General features: G+C 50.3%; 1 protein-coding gene across 4 annotated transcripts in view; it reads right to left on the bottom strand.

Moving 5' to 3' along the window:
• Positions 1–14,347, bottom strand: part of LOC139049592 (phospholipid-transporting ATPase ABCA3-like) — a 420,980-nt gene that overhangs the window by 85,030 nt on the left and 321,603 nt on the right. For all 4 annotated transcript variants that reach the window (XM_070525151.1, XM_070525150.1, XM_070525152.1 and 1 more), the window contains one exon: positions 4,009–4,466. In XM_070525151.1, coding sequence (XP_070381252.1) covers positions 4,009–4,466 — 458 coding nt within the window. The remainder of the gene's footprint in view (positions 1–4,008; positions 4,467–14,347) is intronic.

The raw sequence follows: 14,347 nt of genomic DNA, 5'->3' as shown, positions 1-14,347 counted from the left end.
AACCGTCGTCGCCCCAATGCATGCCTGTGCAGGTCTGCGCGATTTGCCGAATTTCCCCTAAAACGTAGCGGCCATGACATCTTTCCGGTTCCGCAATAAATACTGGCGCACGCAGTCCGAAAAACACAGCCTAGGGCATCTGTTTCTACTTCTCGGAAGAAACCTGCAATGAAGCGCTGAATTGGGCGCCGCCAAAGGTGGTTAATAAAGCGCAGGACATAATGGCCCGTTCCTGGGGCGATCATCGGCGGCCGCGGTGTAGCGAAGCAAACGAGCACAGCGAAGGATGAAAGAGCGAACGTGGAGCGACAGATGAAAGACACGTGCCGCGAACGGCGCAGACCAATGAGAGCGGCCCGTTCAGTGGCGGGCGTGCGGGAACTGATAAGGCGATTCGATGCGTTGCTAAGCGATTCGATTCGTTGCTAAGTCCTCGTCCCTCTCCAGCCAACGTCATCGAAGTCTCTGTCGAAGGAATCGCCGTCCTGGCGCTTGTAGATACAGGAGCCGCCGTATCCGTAATTTCCGCCGAACTCTGCCGCACACTACGAAAGGTTTTGACGCCTCTCTCCGACTTCTCCCTTCGAACCGCGAACGCTCAAAATATAACGCCTCTCGCTGCCTGTACTGCTCGCGTCTTCATTCAAGGTCTACTGTATACCGTCGAATTCGTCGTGCTGCCCACTTGTTCCCATGACATCATATTAGGCTGGGACTTCCTTGCAAATAATAACGCCGTTATTGACTGTTGTCACGCCGAACTCGAACTTTCTGCACTTCCAGACGTCGAGCCTATCGACAACGACCCTTCCAGTGTTAAACTGTTTGTTTCCGAAAACAATTCCGTCCCTCCACGCTCTTCCCTGCTTGTGCCTGTGTCGTGCGCCGCTATTTCTGATGCCACTGCTTTCTTTACGCCCTCTGAGCTGTTCATTCGCCGCCGATGTTCTCCGCTGCCCTTTGCTCTCCTTACTCTTCGCAATGGCGTCACGAAAATGGTCGTCGACAATCCCACAGCCTGCCCTTTAGCTTTATCTCATGGTGAATGCCTAGGCCTTGTTCAACCAGTCGACACCTTTTGCATCTTTGACACTCCTGCCGTTTCTACTTCTGCGGGCCTTGGCGCACTTACTTGTGACTCTGCGGTTGATCAGTCACTCCTCGACGCTTTCCACTGCTCCATCGACGATGGCACGTCATCTTCAGAACGAAGCCAGCTTATTGCTCTCCTGCAGAGGTTTCGCGCTTCTTTCGACAGCCATGCTTCCGGTTTGGGCCGCACATCGACCGTTTTTCACCAAATAGATACCGGCAGTCACGCACCTTTACGGCAGCGCCCTTACCGAGTTTCCGCCTCTGAGCGCCGTGTCATTGACCACCAGGTTGCTGACATGCTCAAGCGTGGCGTTGTGCAGCCTTCCAACAGTCCCTGGGCATCACCGGTCGTCCTCGTTAAGAAAAAGGATGGCTCTATTCGATTCTGCGTCGACTACCGATGTCTGAACAAGATAACGCGCAAGGACGTTTACCCGTTACCGCGCATCGACGACGCCCTCGACTGTTTGCAGGGAGCTGAATTCTTTTCTTCGCTGGATTTACGTTCCGGATACTGGCAAGTCCCCTTGGCACCATCTGATCGACCTAAAACAGCATTTGTGACACCTGACGGATTGTACGAATTCATCGTAATGCCTTTCGGCCTGTGCAATGCTCCCGCCACTTTTGAGAGAATGATGGATAATATTTTACGCGGCCTCAAATGGAACACATGTTTATGCTACCTGGATGACGTAGTTGTCTTTTCCGCTGATTTCCAAACCCATCTCAGCCGTCTCGAGCAAGTTCTCAAATGCCTTACTGTCGCGGGACTTCAACTTAACTTAAAAAAATGTCGTTTTGGTGCCCGAAAGCTCCCTATTCTTGGCCATGTTGTATCACGAGACGGCGTCCTTCCGGATCCAGCCAAGCTCCGCGCTGTCACCGACTTTCCGCAACCAAAGAAGTTAAAAGAGCTTCAAAGTTTTCTTGGTTTATGCTCATACTTCCGACGTTTCATTCGAAATTTCGCTTCCATAAGTGCACCCCTGACAGCCCTTCTAAGTGGCGACAAAGAACTTTCCGCTTGGTCGCCCCTCTGTGATGACGCCTTCACGAAATTACGCCGCCTGCTAACCTCGCCACCTATCCTCCGCCACTTCGATCCTGCAGCGCCCACAGAGGTCCACACCGATGCCAGCGGCATCGGACTTGGCGCCGTACTCGCACAACGCAAAGCGGGCTTTGATGAATATGTCGTTGCCTACGCGAGCCGAACTCTGACAAAGGCCGAGGCTAATTACTCTGTTACAGAGAAAGAGTGTTTAGCCATTATTTGGGCCCTTGGAAAATTCCGTCCTTATTTGTATGGTCACCCTTTCGATGTCATCACTGACCATCACGCCCTTTGTTGGCTGTCTACCCTTAAGGACCCATCTGGCCGACTTGCTCGCTGGGCCCTTAAGCTACAGGAGTACGACATCCGCGTCCTCTACCGTTCCGGCCGCAAACACACGGACGCTGACGCCCTTTCTCGCTCACCGGTCTCCGCTGACTGCGCTTGCCTATCCGCCCTTGAGCCCACAGTTCCATCTCATGCACTGCGCAACATGCCGTCGGAGCAGCGCAAGGATCCCTGGATCAGTGCTCTCATCAGCATCCTTTCTGATCCATCCACCTCATCACCATCGCGCGCTCTTCGCCGCCAGGCTACCCACTTCTGCATTCGCGACGGCCTTCTTTATCGTCGTAATTACCTCTCTGACGGTCGCAAGTGGCTTCTCGTGATACCCCGCACCTCTACCACTTGCTAAGCGATTTATTAGCAACGGGCGCGAACGGGTAGCTGTCAAGCGATTTATTAGCAACGGGCGCGAACGGGTAGCTGTCACAAGCGTTCGGCGAAAGACAGCAACCACGAGCTCATCCCGGTAGCGATGGTGCTGTGGCGCAGGCGGCTACTCTTCTTCGTTACAGCGTACTCTTATCTGGTCTCAGCCGGACCGCTTATTTTGTACTCGCGTCAGTTTTATCTAGCGCATGTATGGTTTCCTTGGCTTGGTCTCATTCGCGCTTATTTCGACTGTCACGGCTTGCGGTTGCTTTTTACATTGACGAATCAGTCGCGTGACACTTCGCTCCGTTTTCAACGTGCCGCACGAAACGCATTGTTCATGCCAGCCAATACATCGTGAAAATAAAAACACGTACAGAGCTGCGCTCAGACGTTGTCTGAGTAAGCATCGTAATCTTTGACGAATATTTTTTTCAAGCTCTGAATACGACGACTTGTAATGTAGGGGTCGTCGACGTGTTAGAGATCAATATTACAGTGAGCTGTAACCTGTCCTTAAACATCTTACTGTTTGCAAATTAACGTATTACCGAATCTGTGAACGCCATTCGCGAAGATGCCAGCGACACTGGTTGAGTGTTTAATATGTACAATGCAAATGAAAATTTTTTACGGTCGCATGAATATTTTCGTGGAGCCCGCCATGGTTGCTTAGTGGCTATGTTGCTGGGCTGCTAAGCACGAGGTCGCGCGATCGAATCCCGGCCACGGCGGGGGTATTTCGATGAGGGCGAAAATACCCGTGTACTTAGATTTTAGGTACACGTTAAAGAACCCCAGGTGGTACAAATTTCCGGAGTACCCACTATACGGCGCGCCTCAAAATCAGAAAGTGGTCTTGGCACGTAAAACGCCATAATTTAATATTTTCGCGGAAATGAAATCATTGCAAGTTAACGCTTATCGTCCTACCAACGCTTTAAATCAGCAGATTGAGTAGTAAATATAGGTCACTGTAGTATTACCTTTGTGATGCTCTCTGATAAAACTCTGCGCCGCCAGATGTCGCTGCGACCGTAGCTGCTGCCGTATACATCTTCAATAAACTAGCCTCCCGCAAACGGTAATTTTTTTTCTTGCAAAGGTGCTAAAACTCTCTATTACAAGCATTCGCTCACCTTACGAACGTTTCCGCTGAGCTTGGCCACAGCGGTGCAGGCGTCGCCGTACGTGACGCTGATCAGCGCGGCCAGCATCTGAAACGTGGTGGTCTTGCCGGCGCCGTTCACGCCGAGCAGGCCGAAGCACTCGGAGGGCCGCAGCGCCATGTACATGCCCCGAACGGCGTGGAAGTTGCCGTACCGCTTGTGAAGACTCCACGCGAGGAGCGAGTGGCCTCCGAGCCCTTCTTGCTGCCGTGCAGCATTGACGCGCCTCTTCTCCTCCTCGACGTCTTCCTCGGCGGGAAACTCCCTGGGCGCGAAGGGGTCTCGAAAACCCCGGTAGCCGGATGTCCAGAAGATCACGATCGCCAGGAGCAGCAGGCCTTCGACTAGCACGATCAACAGCTCGTAGCCTAATCCCTCGTAGCTAAATTCCAGCAGACTGCCGTGGCAATTTATTGCAAATCCAGGCACTGTAAAAGAGCAAAGTTCAAAGGCCAACTGCAACGAAGTTGCACATTCTGTAGCATTTGTTTTATAACTTGGTCATGTATGCCCATCAATGACACTGAGCGGATCCGCAGGGCTGGAGTTGTTTTCGACAACCTTGAAACAACACCTACGCGTATGACGCGTGTATTTGGCGGTTGTCGTTAGGCCACAAATCTCAACGCTACGCTTCCAAGCTCTTTCAGCGCGCTTCTTCTGGCTCTCCTCACCACACACCTGAGGCCACGTCACCCAAAGAGACCAATCGAAGCATGCCCTTATCCGAACATCTCTGCGGCGAGCGGACTCGTCGTGACACTTCGCGACCGGTACGCTATCTACGCTAGGGATAGAATGCGTGCAGAAACAGCTACGCGCAAGCGCCGGAGTATGTCAGGGGTAGCACACTATAAAGTTCAGAATATCGCCACAGAGGGCAAGAATTGCCGACCGCGTGGAATTGCTAACAAAACAAGCATGCAGTACAGCCATTTGAAGTCTGCCTGCATGAGCCCAACATTTCCCGCTATAGGCGCCGTAGTGAGCTCAGTTTTAGCCTACAAATTTCTCCCACATTTATCGAAGAGGTTTTGTTACATGACAAAGAGTACAAAATTATCATTTCTCATTATACACTGTACTCTTTATTAGCTAGTTCGTTGTTGTTGTTGTTTTGCTATTATAAATGCAAAATAGCGTTCAGCTCATCGACAACTCACGTGACCACTGGCCTTGATTTAAAATTTTTACCGGCGTGGATTCATTGGTTCCTGCACTTAACCTGAAGCCTTATTTTGTGCTAAAACTAGTTTATCGCGCTTTGATACCTCGCGTAATTTAACTTAGGGAAACATGACGCGTTGCGAAGGATGTAAGCCCGAAACCTAGGTTTCTATCGTGAGCCATGCGGAACTCGTCCGCATCGAAATTAAAGCCAGATTCCACAGTGACTGACGACGGCAATAACCGGTGAGCGGTTTATCATCACTGCTTGAATCTTTATGTAATAGTCGTTTCGCGCACACAAGCTAACGAAATAGCTCCTGCATTACATATGGGCAGTCTGGACCCTCCATTGCTGTTTCCAAAAACAAACCTTTAGCTGCGGGGCCGTCGCTATAAGCACACACTAACAAAACAAAACGCGATATAGGAAAGCGCTTAGCATTTTTCATCTTACTGTAGCCGTGGCTACAGGCCCCTGCGTCGCGTTATCAATATATCTACTTTTTTCGAGTCCACCGGCGCCTTCTTTCGTAAAGAAAACAGAATAACCTTTTGCTAAATCGACGTGAAAGCACTGAATTTATTGTATTAAACAGTTGCACACATGATAATTCACAAATATTTTGTGCTCATTGGTTCCAAGTGTTCTTGCTGCTCAGTTTGGTTTAACTTAGGGCAACTATTTTTCGAGTAGTGAAGCGGTGCATCACGTTCCTGCAGAAAAAGACTACAGCAGCTCTAATAGCTTAATGTCCCGCAAGCATTTGCTTGTGGGGCCAGCAGTGTGACCTGTTCTACTATACAAATTAGCGCAGAAATCGTCTCATGTGCGACCTGAATATTACTTCGCCTGTTGATATGCATTCTATTTAGGCAGTCATCTATATTGTGGACAGTAGCAATATTTATTTCACATGCTGCTTCAGGACCCTAGAATATACAGTGTACATTTGGATGTCATGCAGTCACAAACCATTCAATATACAGGGTGTTCAAAATTAAGCTTTGTGGTCTTGAGAAAATTAGGCACTGGAAGGCACGCGAAGACCACCGGCGCCAATGGCCATCAGTAGAGGCTCTCTGGTCTCCTGGTTAACACGCCAGCTACGCGATGGCGAAGGCACCGTGGCATGCCGCAAAGCCAGCAGGGCGAGCACAGCACGTACCAGCGCCCTCGATCCCTAAAAAGCGCCCAGATTAGATATTTATTTGCAAAAGAAGTTATGTCCGCTTTCTCTTTGTGTAGCGCCACATTTGGTATTCCTTCGTAAATTACATGCGCTTCCGCTGCTTATTATAGTACTACTGTGGAAAGTACTACCCTTCTCGAAGGTTGTTCTTTATTCTATGGCATGCGCTCGCACTCGGGACCTCGGTTTGTCGCGGAGGTCCCACCAAGGTGCAGTGCGCCTTGTCATGCGTCACTACGAGGTAGTGATAATGGCAGTGTTTCTTCTTTTCAATTTCGGCAATAAAATAGCTGGTGTTGCAAATGTTGCGGCGCGCCACCGCTCGTATCTGAAACGTCAAACCAGGGTGCTTTAATATACACTATTGAAGAACATTGATCAAGCTTAGCACGGAGGCCTCGATATTGTCGTGGGTGAAGTACACCTAGACTGGTCGGAATTAACATCTTTACTAACACCTGCTCAAAACTGTCCTGCTCTTCTTTTCTCCTATCGCCCACTTCCCAAGCACACAGGCACACATGGAGTGTGGCATTACTCCATACCCCAAGGTAGCATCATTGAGACGCTAAAAGAAACGTTAGGAAAGTTATGAAGAAAGTTGTGGCTGAACAAATGAAACAAGCCTAATAAGGTCACATGTACGCCAGAGTAAGAAGCTCATGCAGAATTGCTGTAAAACATAGTTGCAGAGTGACCTGCCGAACGTAAACCAAAGTCTCTCCAGGGGTGGGTCTGAAGGTGGGAAGTAAGGTTTCACTTTGGTGGCGTAAAGAATTTAGCTTAGGGCTGATGACGGGAACCTCTTAATGTGCCTTCTGCAATTGCCTCATAGTTAACCTCGATGAGTCGACGCAAAACTATGTATGGACCATAGTACCAACGTCATAGCTTCTCCGAATGGCCATGCTTTCGGAAAGATGTCCCCATCCACACGACGTTGCTTGGATTGTACGTACCTCTCTGTGGCGAAGAGTGTAGCGGCTGGTGTCTAACGTTTGACGACACTGAAGACGAGATCGTGCATGCTGACGGGCCTCGTCGTTGCACCACATTGACACGTATATTTGTTTATCTTCCTTGGCTGAGATCAGCCCAGCTCAGCGCTGGGCTGAACAAATGTTATCGCTCAGCGCATAAAGTGCCTGCACTCATCGGCACTTTAACGAATCTTATCCATTTTTCTATATATTGTCACCGACAATTATGTATTCTGATTGTATGCGCGACGCGAATTGTGTAGTACTGTCTGGAAGAGAGGTGGTCACCAGTAATTTCTCTGGAATATTCGATGACTCATCTATAAAAGCCGACGCGCTTCACCCGCTGATCAAATTTTCGACGATCGGCGACTGTCTTCGCCGTTATCCTTGCGCTTTGAGTATGTCCTCTTTTTCTAGAAACCGGTTCGCCCAATAAAGAGTTAGTTTCGCTAATTGCAATTTTGCTACTGTGTTCTTAACTGCACCTACCACGTGAAATTTGATGGAGCTGCGCTGCGTTCATGTAGCGGTTGAGCCCAATTAGCCGTGATCAAAGCCCGGACCACGAAGAAACACCAACGTCGTTCCGGACTATCGAGCACGCCGCAGGCTGAAACACCTGCCCTAACGTAACCCACCTGAGACAACCAAGATTATTGTCGCCAACTCTACAACCCCTGTGACAGCCCCAGTGTCCTTAATCGTGCTGCAACAGCCCAGGAAGCCACAGACCTTCCGTGGGCCATCGTTTCAAGACCTCGATAACTGGCTGCAAACATACGAGAGTCGCTGTCAACAACTGGAACGCCGATGACAAACTTTGGCATGTGTACATCGCCTTTGAAGACGCCATGGTTTTATTACCGAGAGCCAACTCCGACTACGTGGAACCTGCTCTGCAACGGTACCCTGCATACCTTTAGGAGCATCCTGTGCAAAGAGCGAGCCCAAACTCTACCTAAACCTGCGTGCAGCTGCCAAACAAGAACATCACGATCCTTCTGCAGGAAATCCCTCGCCCTTTCCGCCGCCCCGACTTCGACGCGTCTGAAGAAAAGAAAGTTAGGTTATTGAGGCGTGGTGTGAAAGAACAACTATTCGCTTAATTGATGCGCAACCCACCCAAACTGTCGCTGAGTCTATTTCGGAGGCCACAATATTCAAGAAGACGCTTGAAGTATGCACCAAGCAATATAACCACTCTGCGCTAACAACAAATTGCGCCGAAGCTCAAGTGCTAGACGCCGATGACCTGCGCGAGACAATCAGAGAGGTCGTACAGGAAGAGCTGCAGAACTTGTGCCTAGGTCGCAGCTCCAGGTGGCTTCCATCGCTGGCATAGTTAAGGAGCTTCAGCGGTACCGGCATCGCTGCAATTCCAGACGGAAGCGATGTCCTACGCAGCCATCACCCTTCGTCAAGCTCCCCTTCAGCGCCCACGCCGTGGTCCCGTAATGCCGCAATTCCATCGCCAACCACCGCCGCTGCCAGCACACCTGCCCATCACCAAGCGCAGCTACCCGAGAAAGGTGGACATTTGTCGCGCCACCGACCATCGCCCGCTATGCTATCACTGCGGGGAAGCCGGGCAAGTGCAACACTGATGCCCATACCGCGACTTGGGACTGCGAGCGTTTGCCGTCACTAAATAGCGCCCACAGCAGGGCGAATGACCACGTGATCTCGTCGACCACTTCACCGCCATCATCTGTCGCAGCAGCGACGATCATACACTGGTCCAGCCCGGGGCCGCTCCGTCAGCCCATATCCCGAAAACCAAGCAGCAACAGGGCGGATGCTTTTCGGCGAAATGATGAAGGGCCTCCGCCACCGACAGTGACGCCGAAGAGACTATTTCGATGACATAAGAATGACACGCCGCAATCCCGACGAATACTACAAGCAAAGAATGCACCGACGTGACAATGCGACGTACCAGCCACACGTCAACGCGACGCAGCCGTCATCCGACGCCAAGATCTAACTTTAACATCAAACAACGAGCCACTGACCAAGACGTGTTACTCGACGGCCACACAGTCACCGCGTTTGTAGACAGGAGCAGAGCAGTCCGTCATGAGTGGACCCTTCACCGCCCAGTTGAAGAATGTCAAGACAGCGTGGAAGCCCCCATATACGGACCACTGGAGGACACCTAATAACGCCGACTCGAATCTGCACTGCGGGAATTACCACTCATGTCTGGACCTAACCTGCTACCTTCGTTATCCTCGAAAAGTGTTCACGATACGTCATTCTCGGCATGAACTTCCTGAAACAACACGGCGCGTTCATTAACTTCAAGCCGATGTCGATAATGCTATCCGAAGATCAAGCGATACCGCCGAATAGTGCTCGTAGTTACCATGCCTTCAATGCGCTCGAAGGTCAAGTCAACACCCCGCCTCACTCCAGCATTGTCATTTCCGTCGGCACCGTAACACTCGCAGACGTAGAAGTCGTCATCGAGTGTGACCGACGTCTGCTGCTCAACCGCACAATTTCGTAGCAACAAGAATTGCTCGACCGCACAGGGTAAGGAGAAAGTGGGGCAGACAAGCTTCAGCCAAAATTTCAAGCATGTCAACAAAGGCACGACAACCGCATACATCTAGGAAATTGTGGGAGCCAGTAACGCATTTGTCCTTTAGGATTCCGCCGCATATACCACGACGACTATAGTTGCCGAGCCATACTTCGACATAAATCCAAGTAGCTCTACGAGTAAGCCGCAGCAGCTCAGCAGTCTTCTCCGACGATACAAAGACTGTTTTTCGACGTCATCGAGAACTAGACAAATACCAGTTGCAAAGCATCGCATAATAACCGAAGAGAGCGCTCGACCGCTCCGCCGGAGCCCGTACCGAGTTTGGACAGGTGACGCGAAGCTAAAAGGCAAGTCGATGAAATACTGCACGACGACATCGCACAGCCGTCAAAAAGCCCGTGGGTACCTCTCGTAATCTTAACGGAATAGGACGGAACCCTAGGATTCTGAGTCGATTATCGTCGACTGAACAAGATCACGAAGAAGGATGTACACGCCCTCCCACGGATCGACGACGCATTGGATCGATTCTGCAATGCTAAATATTCCTCGTCGATGGATCTCAAGACCATGCTATTGAAAAATAGAAGCCCGCGGGAGGGATCGCGAAAAGACCTTCATCACGCCAGACAACCTCTATGAGTTCAAGGTCATGTCCTTCGAACTGCGCTTAGCGCCTGCAACGTTCTGGTGCGCGATGGAGATGATATTAGCAGGATTGAAGTGGCAACCCTGTCTTGTTTACTTGGATGACGTCGTCATCTTCGCCGGAAGATGATCACCTTAGACGGTTTGGGACAGTACTAGAGCCATCGAGCTATCAGGGCTCACTTTGAAGCCGAAAAAGTTCCACTTCACTTAAGACGAGCTTCTATTTTCGGGCCACGTCATCAGCAAATGTGGAGTTTTTCCCGTAGGTCTCTCTTCTGATTTGTCGTAGCTGCGGGAACTCTACGAAGAGGTGCACTTTCGCGCAAGCTGCCTCGACAGCCACAAGGTTTCAACATCAGAATACGCGGTCATACTTCATCGTGTACTTATGCGCTCACTCCCCGAAGCTATCACCAATCTATGTCGCCAACGCAGGTGGACGCTGAAGCCGACTAGGGCGCTGCTCCAAGGTCGCGACTACAAGACGTGCGAAATGTCATCAAGTCCGTGCAGGTGCAAGTCGAAAGCAGAGAGCGAAGCTTCCCGTTCAAGGTCCCTACCAGAAAGCGCCCTCGCAAGAAACGTGCGATGCAAACCGCTTCTAACACCACAGCTACGATGAGCATTAGCGCTGACTGCAAGATCTGCATCGAATGGCCATACCTGCTGTGTACTGTGCTATCGCCGGGACCACGCCTATGGGAGTGCCAAGTCACCTGTCACCTGTCGAAATCACACACTGGCGAACTCGCAAGCATTGCCGTTTTAAACGCGGCTTAGGAGGGTACGTTGCATGACAGGGCTACAATGCAGCCTGGTTCATGTGGAAGCACTGCACGAAATTTCAATAGAATAAGCACCAAAAGTGACGGCACACAAAAAGAAATACAGACAGGACAAGGCGCTACTTGCAACTCACAAGTTCAAGGCGTTACTTGCAACTCAGTTGCAAGTAGCGCCTTGTCCTGTCTGTATTTCTCCTTGTGTGCCGTCACTTTCGGCACTTATTCTATTGAAAGCTATGCACCAACTAGCCCCACAACGAGTTTTACTACTGCACGAAACATCAGTTTTCCTGCGGAAACAATAGATGTTTTCGTATGGAAGAACATTTCCATATGGAAAGAAGACAGCAAGAGCCTATCTGCCGCGAGCAGTAATAAACGTATCAAGCAGGACAGCTAAAGGTTAGCGGTTGTACGCCTTCACCTTTCCTGATGCAAATGGCCATAGCGTGGGTGTCCTGAACTCACAATTCCTTTTTACTTCGGTTTGGTTGACACCAGCTGCCAGAGAACGTTCATTTCAGGTGACCTGTCCAAAAGGTTCGGCCTAGATTCCCTCGAGACAGAAGACCTTTTTGTGCAGACGTTTGGGGCTTCTAAGTTTTCCCGCCATTACAGCTGTCGAAGCGTCAGGCCCAAGCTACATAGTCGTTTCAACTCCCACGACTTCGCGGTAGGCTAGTTGGAAGTACATGAAGTCTGCACTGTGAACACTTCAGCCATTGGTTATGATTTCTCGGCGCAGTTGGATGAACACAAATGCTTACCGCTGAGGAGCATAACTAGGAAGGAGCATCGACTAGATTGCTGGACAAGACGTGTAGAAACAAAGGGAAAGCTGCACATCCGTACTGGCGACGCTCTCCTCGGGGCGCATTCCGCGTTGCGTCATTTTTTCCCCTCCGCGACTAATTTCATCATTTGAACTTCACCTGTCCTGCGATGCAAGCTCACTGACAAACGGTGGGGCCATCTTCATGCGTTACCAGATCAAAGAAGGGAAGTTCAACGTTCAACCGCTCATAACCAAGTGCAGATTGGGCGAGGTAAGAAACGCGAGTTAATGACAGTTGAAATCAACAAAAAGCAATGGGCATGGTCAGCAGATGTAATGAGGAGAGAAGATAACCGATGGTCATTAAGGGTTGCGGACTGGATTCCAAGGGAAGTGAAGCGTGGCAGGGGGTGACAGAAAGTTAGGTGGGCAGATGGCATTACGAAATTTGCAGGGCCAACATGGCCCCATTTAGCACATGACCAGGGTACTTGGAGAAGTATGGGAGATGGCTTTGCCCTGCAGTGGGGGTAACCAGAATGATGATGATGATGATGATGGGGATGGTTGTGATGATGATGATGATGATGATGATGATGATGCAATTGCAGGGTCGCACTGCTGAAAACTACCTCGTTGTCGTACGTTGAGCTTCTTGTGTACTTGCTAGCTGTCATGCTGTGAAGCTCTATTGAGGAATTCCAGAAGCATCGAGATGTTTGGATTTCGTGGAGGGACTCATCAGTAGCCTGACATTGAATTGCAGCCGACGCTAATCAATAGGAGACTTTAGAGAAACCGTATTCTCGAAATACAACGCCCAATGTCGGGGTATCCTTGAAGGCGCTGCGCAGGCCACGACAATCCAGTAGATACGCTGACGCGTGGAGCAACCGCCTTGTCATTTCTGCTCGACACTGTGGTGGATCAGTTCTTCGTTGTTGCGGCAGCCTAATTCGCAATGGCCTGCGAAAATACGTTCTGCTCCTTTACCAGATGCCCTTGCTAGCGAAACCAATGAAGCGAGATTAACTTGCCCCGCGGCAGTAATAGCACCTCCTCCGCTCCTACATGAGCCAGTGCTTGAGGCTGCAAGCTTTGAATGCATCCCCTGTTTACTCCGAATAACGGAATGGATCATGAAGTTTCTTCGGAACGCTTCACCCCAAATGCCACTGAAGGCGCTGGAGTTGCATCAGGTGGATATCTATGTATCGAGGCTTCCCCAGTTTTAAGCATTCGCGAGCGAAGTCCCGGCCCTAGAGTAGCGATAGCAAGCTTCGGATACTCGCAATGTGCCAACATTACAACCGTTTATAGACCATGACAGATTACTTCGTGTAGGAGGCCGGCTGCAGCAGGTTAGCTACCCGGAGGAGTTGAAGCACCCGATCTTGCTTCCGGGGATCACTGACTCACCGAACTCTTGGTTGATGCAGCACACCTACGACTATGGCATGATGGAGTTCAACTCACTCTATGGAACTTCAGAACCACCTTTGGATCTTTAAGGGGCGTAATAGGAAAGAATCAGGGAAGAAACAATGGTTTCACGTAGTGGAAATTTAGTTCTGTGTGCCACTCTACTGCTGTACTCAAAGACCGTCGACTTCTTAGGTTTACATCGTTGCCTTTCGTGTGCTGGGACAACGGCAGTATACCTGCAGTCGGCCACATATATTACAGTTCAAGCATTTTTTCTGACCTTCAGGGGATTTGCAGCGGGACGTATAATTGCTGCCATCGTGCACTCCAGCAGCGCGAAAGCATTCTGTTGCAGCACCGAGCAGCTGTGCATACTGTTCGAAGAGAAAGTCCAGGAATAGGCCAGCTCTAGCTGAATACAATGCCGCTCCATTGAAGAATGTATGCAGCTGTTGGGAGTGCTTGGGGAGCGTGTAATCCGGATAATTAACGACGCACTAAATCACTGCCTGGGGCGGGGCACCACCAGTTATGACGAGCTACTCGCCGTGCTTGCTGAAGTTGAGGCGGCAGTTCATTGTCGTCTGCTCGTTTAACTGTCATTCACTCAAATTTAATTCAGAAATCACTGAAAGTGTCCAGAATGAATATATCTCTTCGCCACGCATGGTTATTGTCCTTCTGGATACGGACACAGATATTCTAGGCGTCTAGGCGCACCGAGGGCCACTAGCTTCGTGTGCGCTATAGCACGCAAACGCTTGCGCGTAACCCACCTTCAC

This window comes from Dermacentor albipictus, chromosome 9, assembly GCF_038994185.2.
Source record: "Dermacentor albipictus isolate Rhodes 1998 colony chromosome 9, USDA_Dalb.pri_finalv2, whole genome shotgun sequence".
NCBI lineage: Eukaryota > Metazoa > Arthropoda > Arachnida > Ixodida > Ixodidae > Dermacentor > Dermacentor albipictus.
This window is presented reverse-complemented; position numbering and strand designations above follow the sequence as displayed.